This window comes from Hemiscyllium ocellatum, chromosome 2 (assembly GCF_020745735.1).
Source record: "Hemiscyllium ocellatum isolate sHemOce1 chromosome 2, sHemOce1.pat.X.cur, whole genome shotgun sequence".
Classification (NCBI taxonomy): Eukaryota; Metazoa; Chordata; class Chondrichthyes; order Orectolobiformes; family Hemiscylliidae; genus Hemiscyllium; species Hemiscyllium ocellatum.
Genome location: NC_083402.1, coordinates 69,669,638 through 69,685,176, shown reverse-complemented (window position 1 = coordinate 69,685,176; position 15,539 = coordinate 69,669,638). Strand labels below are relative to the sequence as shown.

The 15,539-nt window shown below is 40.4% G+C and overlaps 1 protein-coding gene across 1 annotated transcript in view; it reads right to left on the bottom strand.

The window, feature by feature from the left end:
• Window positions 1–6,571: 6,571 nt before the first annotated feature.
• Window positions 6,572–15,539, bottom strand: part of commd10 (COMM domain containing 10) — an 82,034-nt gene continuing 73,066 nt past the window's right edge. Inside the window, exons 6-7 of the mRNA XM_060844577.1 lie at window positions 12,755–12,814; window positions 6,572–7,403 (exon numbers count right to left, since the gene is read on the bottom strand). Coding sequence (XP_060700560.1) covers window positions 7,365–7,403; window positions 12,755–12,814 — 99 coding nt within the window. The 3' untranslated portion in view covers window positions 6,572–7,364. The remainder of the gene's footprint in view (window positions 7,404–12,754; window positions 12,815–15,539) is intronic.

Sequence of the window (15,539 nt, the reverse complement as noted above, 5' to 3'; positions counted from 1 at the left end):
AATAGGCAGAGTAAAGGCTCAACAGGGGTGGACACGGACAGGGGGATTGCTGGGCACGTGAACTTATATATTCAGTCTGTGCCACAGGCTAGTGAGATTAGGAATAGACAGCGAGTGCAGATGAACACATGGCTGCAGGGCTGGTGTAGGAGGGAGGGTTTCAGATATGTGGATCATTGGGATACCTTCTGGGGAAGGTGGGACACATACAAGGACAGGTTGCACCTGAACCGGAAGGGCACCAACATCCAGGGCCGGAGGTTTGCTAGAGCTCTTTGGCAGGGTTTAAATTAGATAGTCAGAGGGGTGGGAACTGGAGCTACAGATCAGGTGATGGAGTAGGTAGTGAACAGTCAGGTACAAGATGCAGAGTCTGTGATAGGGCAACAGTGCAGTCAGTGTCGTGGGTTGAAGTGTGTCTATTTTAATGCAAGTATTATCAGGAATAAGGGTGACAAACTCAGAGCTTGGACTTGGTACTTGGACCTATGATGTTATGGCCATTATGGAGACTTGGATGTCACAGGGCAGGAATGGTTGTTTAATGTTCTAGGGTTTGGATGTGTCAAAATGCAGGGGTGTTGTGTGTGTGTGGGTGTGGGTAAAAGAGGTGGGGGAGTGGCTTTGGTCATCAGGGATTGTATCTCAGCTGCAGAAAGGGAGATCGTCAAGGAGGATTTGTCCGCAGTCGGTATGAATGGAAGTCAGAAACAGGAAATGAGTAGTTACGTTATTGGGAGTTTTCTACAGGCCCCCTAATAACAACAAAGACAGAGGTGCAGATAGGGAGGCAGATTTTGGAAATGGGCAGAAGTAACAGGGTTGTTGTCATGGGTGACTTTAACTTCTGTAATATTGATTGGAACCGGCTTAGTTCAAATAGTTTGCATGAAGCAGGTTTTGGCAGGTATGTCCAAGAAGGGTTGCTGCCTCAATATGTAGATAGGTTGATGAGAGGGGAGGCCATATTGGATTTGGTGCTTGGCAACAAACTATGCCAGGTGTCATCTCTTGGTGGGAGAACATTTGGCAAGAGTGAACCACATGGATCAGTTCTGGGACCTTTGCTCTTTGTGATTTTTATAAAATATTTGGATGAGGAAGTGGAAGGGTAGATTAATACATTTGCCGATGACACAAAGGTTGGTGGAGTCGTGGATACTGTGGAGGCCTGTTGTAGGTTGCAAAGGGACATTGACAGGATGCAGAACTGAGCTGATAACCGGCAAATGGAATTCAACCTGGAATAGTGTGAAGGCCTTCACTTTGGAAGGTTGAATTTAAATGCAGAATACAGGACTAAAGACAGGATTCTTGGCAGTGTGGAGAAACAGAAGGATCCTGCGTTCCATGTCCATAGATCTCTCATAGTTGCCACCCAAATTGATAGGGTTGCTAAGATGGCATATGGTGTGTTAGCTTTCATTAGCAGTGGGATTGAGTTTAATACTCATGAGATTATGCTGCAGCTCTAGGACCCTGGTTAGACCACACATGTGTAGTTCCGATTGCCTCATTTAAAAGGAAAGATATGGAAGCTTTAGACAGGGTGCAGAGGAGATTTACCAGGATGCTGCCTGGACTGGACAGTATGCCTTGTGAAGAAAGGTTGAGGGAACTAGGATTTTTCTCATTGGAGCGAAGAAGGATGAGAGGTGACTTGATCGAGATGTACAAGAAGATGAGAGGCATAGAGTGTGGATAGCCAGTAACTTCTTCCCAGGATGGAAATGTCTATCACAACGGGCATGATTTTAAGCTGATTGGAGGAAGGTTTAGGGTAGAAGTCAGAGGTAGGTTTTTTTTTTAAAACAGAGTGGTGGGTGCATGGAATGCACTGCCAACAGTGATAGTAGAGTCAGATACATTAGTGACGTTTAAGTGACTCTTGGATAGTCACATAGAAGGTAGTACAATAAAGGGTATATAGGTTAGTCTAATCTTAGAATAATACAGCACTGTACAGGCCCTTGATGTTTATCCTATGTCTATATTGTTAGGACTGGAGGGTTCGAGTTATAGGGAGATGCTGAATAGACCTTTTTCTCTGGAACATTGGAGACTGAGGAGTGACCATACAGAGGTAGTAAATAGGCAAGGTCTTCTTTGTAGGTTGGAGGAAGGGATGGGAGAAGAGTCCAAAACTAGAGGGCATAGGTTTAAAAGGTGAAAGATTTAAAAAAGGACCTAAGCAGTAGTGACAAAATGCAAACAAATATTCCAAGACAATACAAAGTTTTTTTAAAAGGTAGAAATGTTTATGCAGGAGGTTCTGAAGTGTGGAGCCAAGGGTGAGAGTGGATTGCTCAAGAGAAAGATAGATAGCCCAACATTAACTCTGGAGGTGAATGGTTTTAAATTAGGTAAAGCTTCACCCATCATGAAAAAGGTTGGTACAAAACCAAGGGTGGTTTGTACATTAGGGCAGTGATTTAAAATTGACCACACAATGGTGCGAGATGCAGCAGGGGCTGGTTGGTGTAGGTCAATAAGGGCTGGTGATGGGTGAATGGAGAATTTTGGAGTTTTTGGTAGATGGAGTATGGGTAGCCAGTAAAGAGCATTAAAGGCATGAACACTGGAGGTCACAAAGTCACAAAACAAAGGTTTTATCAAAGTAGGAATAATGTAGTAGAAAAGGGATTGATATAGTATTGGAAATAAAGCATTTTGGTAATGTAAAGTCTTAGGGGTTAAAGCTCAGCTCAGAATCAGAGTGCTAAGTTTGTGAATGTTCTAATACAGGAGAATGGTTAAGGAGGAAGATGGATTCAGTGTCAAGATAGCAGTCAGAGTGTCTTGATTGATGGTGAGCTAGAGGAAGATAAATCCATCCAAAACTTGACACCAGCTAAGCAGTATAACATGAAGACAGACAGGGGGTTGAGAGAAGTGGAGGAGAGGGGAATGAGTGTGCATGAGAAAATTTATGGTTGAGGTCACAGAGGAGAAGTATGTAGATAAAGAGGAAGCCAAAGATCGGTTAATGAAGATAATCAAAAATGGTTGTGCAAGGGAGGCAAAGGGAGTTATAATGAGGAATTGATTAAATACTTGTATTTATAAGATCAACTGCTTTTCTACTGTTATCTCCTGGGTTAAGATGAAGGTGAATACTGCCATTTGGTATGGAATGTTTTTGAAATAGCTACTGATAGTTAATGTCTATTTTAGAGATACAATGCATTTTACGTACTTCAGACCAAAACAGTTGTCCTTTTAGTTCAATAGGAAGGGTAGACAGTATATTCGGTGGATAAATATGTTGCTTTCTACCTGTTCTTGGGATTATTAGTAATTAAACTATCTTTTATTAAAGACTGAGTTTATGTAACTAATCTAAAGGAGGAGCTGATCAGCAGCAGAAATTTACAATAATGTTAATACACTGACCATCCTCATGCTCGTGTTTCACCAGTTGGCCCACATGAAAAAAATAAATTTGTGTAGAGAAAAATCATTGTTCTGGATATGTACAACATCTAAATAAGTCTCTTTCCAGCTCTTTTAGGAACAATAAATCATCACAGAGTTATAATAAACCTGTTCTTTTCCTGCTGTCAAACAGCAAGCTACTGAATACCTAAAGAGTTCGACTGTGATAAATATGTTTTTAAAAAACAAAAATGATGTTATAATATCACTCATCAGCATTACATAAAGAGCTGCCTGGCCATTATAGAATCCTTGATTCTATTCATGTTACTAAATTGCAATGTTGATAATATTACAGATAAAGACATACATTCACATCTTATTACAAGGGAATCAATTGTACAGCCCAGTTTTGCAGTCTCAGGTTATTAAACAAAGAAAATTCTCCCAACGTGAAGGAACTGAAGATGTATTACGGCACAACTCTGAAAACCTAAGTAATTGTTTACTGGGTAATTTGAAAATATTCTCACTAATTTAAAGTTAAAGCTCTAAAACAATTAGGAATCCGTATTAGAAAATGTAATAGTAGCAATTTATAAAATAAAAGGCACAGAAATCTTCCCTCCTGATGAATTTCAATGTTTTGCATCGTCATCACACATTGTAAAATCAATATTCTGTGATAAGCATTAACAGGACTAATTTAGGCAATAATATTGTGTGCATTGTTTCTCCTTTCCGCTCTGAGCAAGTTAATTTAGCAATTATCCCTTGTACTTCTGACTGGCTCTCCCCTTTCACACTTATTTCATAATCACTGGGAGAGTCAATGCCACACAATAGTTCAACTTTTCTGTCAGAAGATAGGACTTGGACAGTTTACAAAAAAAAAAATCAACTCCCCTAATTGCTCACTAAATATATTGAAGTCATGGAGACCAAGCAGATCTCTCTAACTCCAAAGGACAATAAATACCCTTGGTAACAGTGCACCAACTCATTGCCTGGAGCCTCTTTCTTGGTTCCTATTCTAGTGGTCACCTCTTTGTGGTCTCCTCCATCTCTCAGGAGATTTCTGCCTCCCATTACTTTGGTTTTCTTGCTTTTCTCCCTCTCCAAGGCTTTCAGTTACTTTTCCCAGATCTCCAGGATTCTCTCACCTGCATCCAATACTATTATTTGGACCACATGTGCAACCAGCATTTCACCATCCTGGCAACACCCCTGGGTTCTGTTTGCTCCACTAATTGTAAGGCCCAAACTAATTCTTGACTCCTGGTTTTCACTCCAGGTCTGTGAACCCCAATAACCTCGATTGCTAGGCCCTTTAAATGTTGAAGGGGTATACTGGATGAAGCACTTGCACTTTGCACACGCATCACAACTCTCAGCTTGCTGGGGACTGAAGTTCTCAGCCTCCACCCAAACGAAGGTAGCTTAGTTTTACAACATGATACAATTAGGAACTTGCTGGAGACTGTCGTAATGCATGACACACGACAAAAAGATCGACTTCTTCTCTGCCTTTCAGGAGATTGAAACTTTTGCTTCCTGCCTAATTAGGCCACATTGCATGCTACATTTCTTGCCCATGTAGACTTCATAAAATCATTCTCTATCCCACCACCCTCTCCAACAGAGTGCGGTAAATAGGAACTGTTCTGTAAGCAATTTCCTCTGAAGCTGAAGTGATTCCTGGACTCTAGGTGGTCTTTGAGAAGACTGTAGACGTTAATCCATCTGTGATCAGATTTTGATTCCTTCCATATGTGTCAATTTACTGGCATGCTATTTTGTTGTTAAATTCTAAATGAAAAACATTTTCTGTAATGATGAAACTTTTTTTTTGTTTCCAAGACCATGGGATGGATTTTGAGGCTGGGAATGAAGGGAGGAGGACTGCAGTAGCTCAGCTGACTGGTGTGGCAATTCCATAGCTCCATCTAGCATGTGGTAGCCACTTAAACTAACAAAGGATCAGTAAAGGCAAATTAAAGGAGTTCCTAGAAGTTGTTGGGCCAGTTTACCTGCTAGTGGAAGTAACTGTTTGGTGGTGGATTGGAGGTCCACCACTCCAGGAAGGCTCAAGCCTCCTGCCAATATATAAAGTCAGCACAGAAACAGACCTTTTGGTCTAACTCATGCGCACCAAGCAGACATCCCAATCTGCCATATTCCAATTCACTAGCATTTGACTCATATCCCTCTAAATCCTTCCTGTTCATATATCCATCCAGATGTCTTTTTAAATGTAGTAATTCATCTGGCAGCTCTTTCTGTACACACATCACCCTCTGCATGACAAAGATTTCCCTCAGGTCCTTTTAAAAATTTTTCCCTTTCCACCTTAAACTGATGCTTTGGACTCCCCCAGCCTAGGAAAAGGTCCTTGGCTGATGTGGCAGCAGCTCCAGACTACCATGTAGAAAGGCTTCCCCAGATACCCATAGGAGTAACCCAGCAAAAAAAAAAGTTTATTTTAGAGAAGGTGGAGGTTGGGCAAAGCTGTCATCCCTTTCCTACCCTGCCATGGCAGCTTCTTGCTGCTTCCAAGCAAAAGGCCTCTCTGGCATCTTTAACTGAATTGAGAATCCCTTCTTGCTGTCCCTGCTAGTTAATTGGCTGCCCCAAGGAAATGTCATTTTGGTCAATATTTTTTCCAGAGTGTAGACTTTTAATCCCCATATGACCCTGTGTACAGGATTAACATAAAATATCCTTCTTTGTTGTCTGTTAAAAGCTGGACTTCACAGCACTCTGGGAACCAAGCATATTAGACAGGAGTTGCCACAATGCTGCTGAAACAAAAAAATGAAATTAATCCCTACTAACATTCTGCATTAGGATGAACAAAAAGACATGAAACAATCTTTTAAAATGATATTACCTCTAGTATACTGACGTATTTAATCTTACGCTGTTTAGAAAATCAATAAAAGACAGCAGATTACGAAGAAAATAGTTGAAGATCCAATAAGAACAAATTATAAATAGCATAGATGCTGTTCTTTACACCACATAGAATGAAGTGAAGAATTATTAACATTACTCATATAAAAGGTCATCTAAGAGACAGTTGGCCATTGTAATTGCATGACCATGTGTGTGTACATGTGTAAGACAATAACTTGCTTCATGCTGATAGGAATTTGATATAGATGATACCATGTCCCTAAAATATCTACAGCACAAATCATCAATTCTGTATTTATTTCAGCTTATGCAAGTAACGATTCATGACTTGGGTTTCAATCCCATTATACTTAGCCTGAAAGGTCACTACCATTGACAATCCACTAACAGTTATCCAGGTATCTTAATTCAGCAGACAATATAAACCATGGTGACTCAACATATACATATTCCAGCCATTACTTAATCAAAAACATCACAAATTATGGGAGCAAAAAATTAGCTTTATTAAGTGTAGCTTTGTAGAAAGGTTTGCTACTTTAATGCTATGGAATTAATTAATAATAGATTTGTATACAATGTTATCAAAACAGCTTAATTAACTGCAATACTTAAGAGGACATTGAATGTTAAGACCATCTATCTTCTGGTCTTCACAAGACAATGAAAACGAAAACCCTTATTGCTGCTCAAACCCTTCTAAAGATGTGTCAGAATTTTATTTTCAAACAGCATACAATCTTGCCCAATCTTTCAATGAATAAATCCAAAAATCACATCATGTTGAGAATATTAGAATTTCTTAACTGACATTGATAACCCTGAATTAATACAAGGCAGTATTTAGGCAGCTGATACTCCACTCATGTGCTATTGAATTTTATGTAACAATTTGTCAAATTCTGGATTCACTGGTTGGCAAAGATCTCCAGAAGTGGTACTTTATAGCTATGCTGTGATATTTAATAGAAACTATTCATTTTATTTCTCTAGCGTAGAGTGTTATGAAAATTCTTCAGTTATTCAATCTACAGTTGACAAGTATATATTTGCAAGACTATTTGTTCACTCAGTCACGTGAGAGAGTCCAGTTGTGCTTGTATAGTTTCCAACTGTAGAAAATGAAAAAGAAATAGTTGTTAGTGTATAATAGCTAATGTCTACGCTTTTGAATGTTCCTACAACTGTTGTTTAACACCAAGAATGCAGAAAGCCAAAGGTTTCTGTTCAGTTTTTTTTCAAGGTCAACCCCTAACAATACAACAGAATTTGAACCTGCATGATAAATCCAACTTACCTCACAGATAGATGTCTATAAAGCATACTCCCAGACTGAATATACACTTGTATATAATACTTGCTGCTAACAATTAAATTTAAAAGTACCATTAGACACCAAAAAGTGTAAAGGATAACTTGCTGATTAGAAAGAGTGGCATTAAAATAGTCAATTTTCTTTAAGTTTTAGGGTGAGGAGTGGAAGTTGCAGCCTTTGAGAAAAGGAATATTAGAGACCACTGCCCTTAAATTGGTTAATGGTGCCACTATGCTGCTGAAGCTTGGAACAAAGTTCTAATAGAATCTGCTGAGTCCTAAGAATTGAAGCACCTCTTTCCTCGAGGTTGGTTGTGGAAATTTCTTGATGGCCTTCATCTTTGCATTCTATGGGGTCAACCTTCCAGGACCGACATTATGCCCCAAGAACATCACCTATGCTTTTGCGAATTCAGTTTTGTTTATTACCGGATTTACTTCTCAGTCATTCAAAGAGCTCTGCCAACTGTACATGTGATCTTTCCAGAACTTACGAAAGATCACTATATCGTCCAAATAGACTGCACAGTTTGTTAATCCAGCCACAACTCTGCTCATGAGTCTTTGGAATGTGGTGGGGGCATTCTTCATTCCAAAGGGGATCAGTTTAAATTGATATAGCCCATTTGGGGTTACAACTGCAGAAATTTCTTTCACCGTCTCTGATAAAAGGTACCTGCCAGTAACCACCAAGCAAGTACAACTTGGTGATGTAACTGGCTCCTCCGACTTTCTTAATACATTCCCCAATCTTGGAATTGGATAGGAGCCTGATTTTGTAACAGCGTCGATGTTCTGATGAGCCACTCAAAATTGTTGAGTCCCTCATGGCTTGGGAACTAAGACGATCGGTGAATTCCATTCGCTCTGGCTCAGTTTGATGATATCCTCGTCAAACATGGCTTCCACTTCCTTCTGGACCTGTCTGGCTTTGAGTAGATTAAGCCGATAGGGGTGTTATTTTATCAGAGCAGTCTTCCCTACGTCTACTTCGTGCATAATAGCATTAGTCCTCCCCATCTGGTTCTTATGTATGCCCTTATACTGCACTAACAAATCTTGTAACTCCATTCTATGCTCCTGAGACAGATAGTTTACTAAACTAACCCCTCAAGGACTTTCATTTTTTAATCTGTTTTGAGGCACCTCAAAATTCACATCATCTGGATTTGATTCCCCTCCCTGCGAGACAGTAACTAACACCTGTTTATCTATTTCTCTCTCTCTGATATAATATGGTTTCAATATGTTCACATGACATACGCATACCCTTTTTTCCCCCCAACTGGCATCATTACTAGATGACAAAAAGGTGTGTGCACAGGTGCACTATTTGGAGACTCACCCTACAAAGGCAGCAGCAGTCTTGCGGTTGGTGCCCAGTTTAGTTGCCCCAGATGGGGTGGTTACATTCAGGATGGAGGGCAGGTTTGCAGTGTTGGATGGGGTTGGGGGGCGGTTTAGGACAGGGTTGAGGGGCAGATGGTGGTGCTGTGTTGGAGGGGCGGATAGGGGATGTGTGTTGGATGGGGTAGGGGTGGTGTTGGAAGGGTGGGTGCTCATGTGTGGAATGCTGCTGCCTAGTCTCCTGAATGGGGAGCAGACTTAACAGAAAACTCGAGCCCAGAGGAAAGGCATTGAATCAATTAACCGAATAATTAATTATCCAAACGAAATAATGCCCGCCCATCTCGTTCAGATAATCGATAAATATCAAAATGTCTGATATTTATATCCCAAAACATTGAATTGTTTCATTGGTTTTCATATTATCAAAATACTAAATTCAAACTTGGAGTTTAGTACCTTGGGACATTATTTAAACTGATTGGCTGAATGTGAATTTGTTTTTGTCTCATGGCAACCCAGCTACTGCAGCTGTTTCCACCAAACCTTACATTGTTATCTTGTTCTGGACTCTATGCTTCTCTAAGTCCTTGCTAGCTTTTCAATGCTCTTAAAATTACAGTACCCCTACATCTTCATAACAGATCAGAAAAGTAGCCAGTTCATAGTGACTCATGCTCTATTTGCCTTTCAGAGTTGCTTTACTTGAATAGCATATGAACTCAATATCATGGCTTGATACTCTGATTAGAGAAAAAGAAACTGCAGATGCTGGAATCCCAGGTACACAGGAGGTGGGAAGAATTTAGCAGCTTCAGGAGGTAGAGAAGTCAACATTTCAGATGTAACTCTTCTTTCTGAATGGGGGATGAATATAAGGGGGGATACAGATAAAAGGGACAGTGGCAGCAGGGTGGTGAGTTAGGGATAGGTGAACACAGGTAGAAGGTAGGACCTGGTTGGTCAGTGGGAGGAATGAATCTGGTTGGTAGCTGGAAGGAAGGGTCAATCAGAGGAATGGATGGGAGGGCAAGGGGCTGGGTAGGGAGTTCGGGAATGGTAAGGGAGGTTACTTGAAATTGGAGAACTTAACATGGAGTCGTCTGAGCTGTAGGCTGCACAGGCGGAAGATGAAGTTTTATTCCTCCAATTTGCGGTGTGGTTCATTGTGGCAATGGAAGAGACCAAGAATGGTCATGTCGGAAAGGGAGTGGTTGGGGGAACTGAAACAGGTGATGACTGGGAGGTCAGGACGGCCCCTGCAGATCCTGCTGAAATGTGCCGAGTATGTTTGGTCTCCTCGATGTACGGCGGACCACATCAGGATCACCAGATTCAGCAGATTAGATTGAAGGTGAGGCAGGTGAACCACTGTCTCAGGGTAAAGGACTGCTTGGGGCCCTGGATAGAGGTGAGGTGGGTGGTATGCCAGTGGGTTCTGTACCTTTTACAGTTTGCAAGGTAAGGTACCTGGGTATTCAGGGAGGTTGATCGGGAGAGTGGCACGAACCAAGATTTGGTTAAGGGAACAGTGGGGTGGGGACGGAAAGATGTTCTGATTTGATAGCACTAGTCTTTGAGTCAGAAGGTATTGGATTCAAATCCCATTCCACGACACGTGAACAAAGGAAATGTCTGGTTCTTGAGCATAATGGAGACAGTGTTGCAGTTCCGAGACACTAAATTAAAAGGTCCAGACTGCCATCGCAGAAGGGTGTAAAAGATTCTATTGCACGATTTTGAAAAGGAGTAAGGAAGCTATCCCAATGTCCTGATCTATATTTAATCTTCAATCAGCATCAAAAGCTTAGATTACCATCACACTGTGAAGCTTGCAGTGTTTCATCCATTGTTTTATGTTCTACAATGCTGCAATAATTATACTGAAGGATCTTATTGGATGCAGTTAAGGAAAGTGCTACATGAATACAAGCCCTCCTTTCTTCACTCCCTAGGTATCAAATGAAGTATGCATTTGCTGACAACATCACTTAAAATTGCAGATTGAGCATTTAAAAGGCAGCCTGGGATGAAGGGTAAGGGTGTGTGTGTGTGTGTGTGTGGGGGGGGGGGGGAAAGAGAGAGAAAGAAAGACAGAGAAAGATGAGCTCCCCCCAACCCACCCAGCATTCTCACAACCCTCTAACCCATTCTCTCCCCAGTCCTCCCCTTGCCATCACCATCCTTCGCTCACTGTCTCCTCACCTCTCTCCATGACTGTTCTCTCTTCACTCACTGTCATCATACCCCCCACTGCACTACCCTTTCTTCTTCCCCAACATGCCATCCTCCATGCTCTCCTTCCCCACTGTCGTTTGTGCTATCTTCACACCCCCCATCCTGTTCTCTCCTCTCCCCATCTGCAACCTTTCCACTCTCCTTCGTGCTCTCTCCACACCCCCAGCATATTGCCCTCTCCTCTTTCCGCCATCTGCCATCCTCTGTGCTCATTGTCCTTTGTGTTCTCTTCGCACCCCCTGCATAACGTCCCTGTTTGCTCACCTCATCCCCACTATCCTCTCCTCTCCCCTTCATCTGCCAATCTCCGTGCTCTCCTTCCCAATGCTATCCTTCGTGCTTTCTTTGCACATCTCCAAACTGTCCTCTCCCCCAATTACTATCCTCATTCCTCACCATTGAATTCAATTTCAAAAAAATGTGCCTCCTCTCAGCACATATGATATCAAGCACAAAGGCCACACTGCATATGTAGATTTTATGGAATGATATTTTGGGTGAATTGTGCACATGTGCCTTTCCAGATTAGCGAGTATACACCAATTCCCACGGTTGCGGGTGTCAGCAGATACTAATAATACTTATTTGAAGGGCCTGCTGAACTGGCTGCTGAAGCTAAGATACATTGTTGCATTCAGTAGCATGTGGCCATAACCATGTCATTATAAGGAACACCACATCTGAATTTCTCTTCTCAACGTATTTTCCAACCTCTAACTTAGGAGCAGAGTAGAATGAGACTTGATCTTCCTTCTTGATACTTGATCTCTTGTGTTGCATCTTGAAAAGTGACACTTTTAAAAAGTAAATCTGAAACAGTAAGTCCACAGGCTTCCCCATTCAGATAATTAGATTACCCTGTTATTAGAGTTATGCATATCAGGAAGTATCAATTTCAATCTTTAGTTTTCACTCAGTTACTTGATCTCTAATTTAGTGATGGCACTGCACTTAGCTTTGGCACCTTTGAATTGAGAGAAGATCAGCTAAGGTTCTAGCTCCTGATCACCAGCAACGTTAAGTTGTTATATACAAGATGTACAATGCAAACAGGATAAAAAGGTCAACTGCTAAACCCCTACCAATCAGGTAGTCTACTGCTAAGGGCTCAACTTAAAATGATGACCGCTTAGCTGAAGTGCCTCTAGTACTATTGAATTGCAGTTCAACAAGCCTCCATCCTAATAAGAGGAAAGGATGAGAGTTACAGCTAAAATGGACTCTCACTCACCAGAAGACCACTTGTGTAGGAGGAGCTGGTATCAAGTGATCAGGAACATTATCAGGCAAGCACCCCTAACTCAGAGTGGTAGTAGCCTTTTTAACAACTCTAAAACTAAAGGTCCAACATTAAGTACTCAACATTTCTCCAGATAAATGAGCTCACTTATAAGTGAGTAACAAAGGCTCTTTAAGACAGCTGTCACACTTAAACTAAGTTGCATGTTCAAAGTGGTAAAAAATTTCCCCAAAAAATTACCAAAAGCATAAATAGTCAGCATGTTTATAAAGTCATGAAAAATTGACTGTTAATTTGCTGACTTATTACAGAGAACGCACTCACCTTATTGTAAAATTCTAGAAGTTCTCCATGGTTAAATTCCACTAAAATCTTTTCTGTCTTCTGTATTCAAAACAAAACGTTTATTTCATTAGTGACAATAAATGATATTCAGCTTGATTTATTACAAACATAATAAGTTATTTTGTCCAAATACACACATCAATTATGAGATGCATGGATTTGCACCTGACAGCAATTGGTTGCAATACATCTCTTACATAGCAGAGATGAATGCACTGTAGCATTCAAACACTAACTTCCAGTTTCAATTCAATCCTACAGTTACTGGACACATAAATTTTCAAGCTGTTATAGCAGCTGCAATTAAGTTATTCATTAATTACGAACACCTCTCTGAACATCAAGTACCTGCCTGAAGAGTGGTATTTAAGCAGCAGAGAGAGAAATTATGTTTCAGGTTGACTGATGGCCCTTTGACAGTACTCTGTTCTGAAATGACTGAAATGGTCATCAACCTAAAATTTTACTGATTTCTCTCTTCACAGATCCTGCCTGACCTGGTGAGCGTTTGCAGTATGTTTGGCTTTGTTTTAGATTTCTAGTATTTTGTTTCTCCATTAGGTATCCCCTTGTCTAGTCACTGCTACATTCTGAAATTATTCAGATAGTTACATTTCAAAGTAGTAACTCAAGAATTTTAGAAATGTCAAAAACAGAATTCAATGTAATAAAACAAACATTAATAAATCTGTGGCAATTTACATAACCAACACAAATGGAGGCTCAATAATATTTATTGTTCGGAGATCTTGGAGAAGAGTTGTAACTCAAGTTTTGGATCAGGTTGTAAATTTGCTCGCTGAGCTCATGGGTTTGTTCTCAGATGTTTTGTCACCATGCTAGGTAACATCAGTGAGCCTCTGGTGAAACATTGGTGTCATCCTGCATCTTGGTTTGTTGTGGTGGGTGATATCATTCCCAGTTCTGTTTCTGAGAAGTTGGTAAATGCTGTCTAAATCTATTGGTTTGTAATGGAGTTCTGATTTGAATGCCAGGCCTCGAGGAATTCCTACGAGTGTTTCTGTTTGGCCTGTCCTAGGATGGATGTTTCGTCCCAGCCGAACGGGTGTCCTTCTTTGTTTCTGTGTACGAATGCCAGTGATTGTCGGTCATGTCTTTGTGGCTACTTACCTGCTGGTTTCTTGAACGAACGTGATATTCAAAGTACCCTGCAAGGACTGCACCAAACAGTACAATCGGGCAAACTTGTAAGAAACTAGTTACCAAAAGCCATGACCAACAATCACTGGTATTCGTACAGAGACAGAGACAGAGACAGAGGGACACCAGTTCAACTGGGACAATACATCCATCCTGAGACATGCATGGGAATTCCTAGAGGCCTGGCATTCAAACCAGAACTCCATTAACAAACATATCAATTAGACCCCATTTACCAACCTCTTATTAACAGAACTGGAAATGATATCACCCATCACAACAAACCAAGACCCATAAATAGCAAGCAGGACAATACACCAACAGTTCATCGGAAGCTCACTGATGTTACCCAGCATGATGACAAAACATCGGAGAACAAATCCACCAGCTCAGCGAGCAAACCGACAACCTAATTTATTGCATCAATTAAGCATTCAGCATTTTCCCCACTTCAACCATTTTCAGGAAATTTATTAATTTTTGCAGAGTTCTTTAAAATTTGAAGCCAGTGCAACAGTTGTAATGAATAACAGAGTGGTTAAATCTAATCCTTAGAAGTGGGTCTTCAAGTTAAGGCAGCACTCAATTACAAATACTAATGAAACGCCAAAAATGCTGAAAATTGTTTATCGGAAAACTAAACCAGCTCAAATTTATTAACAATGTAGCTTTTTTCATATAATATTTAAATTATTGCACTTCTTTTTCAGGTCTCAATTGAGAAATATAGGTTTTAGACAGCGATCAAAGGAATGCAGATGAAATTTCGCATCACACAACTGTTGGCACAGCTGAGTGACTGTTTTGGCTCCATCATTACCAATGCAAACAAAATAGATAATGTTACCAAAAGGATATTTCTATTCACTATGCAATGATTTCTCCAACATCCTAGTACTGTACACACAGATGGAAAACAGTTTAACAAGACTAAATATGTCTGTACATTTTTATTGCCATGTTCAGAGTGGAGTTCAGTTTTCTAAAGCTTCAAAAAAAGCTTTACGTAAAGCACCTGGGCAAATCAGAATGTATGAAGTATTGATTTAAAATGCAAAATGCATTGGAAAATAACAAAGAACACTTCTCAGAAAAAAAATCAGAAGCATAACTAGTCAATTAAGCAAATTACCCTTCAACTGCACAATAATTTAACAGTGATCGAGTGCCATTAAGATACACAAACACGAATATTAACCATACAAATATCTCGAATGAATGTCAACACTACATCATTGATGCAATATCAAATAACTGTTGTTATTTCTATAGTTGGCTTTGCTCGCTAGATATAGAAATATCGGAATATCGGAACATCGAAAATAGCAGTAGAAGACCAATCGGTCCTTTAAGCCTGTTCCATCATTTGTTAGGATTATGGTTGATCACCCAATTCAATAGCCTGTTTCAGCTTTCTCCCCATATCCTTTGATTCCGTTAACCCCAAGACATATCAAACTCCTTCTTGAAAACAACTCATGTGAGACTAAACTACCTTTTTATGTAGAAGTTTTATTGAGATTCTCCTCTCTGCCTGATTTTTAAGGGCAATTTCCAGCTCTTAGCAATGACGGAATCAGGAGAAACTGAGGACTGCACATTT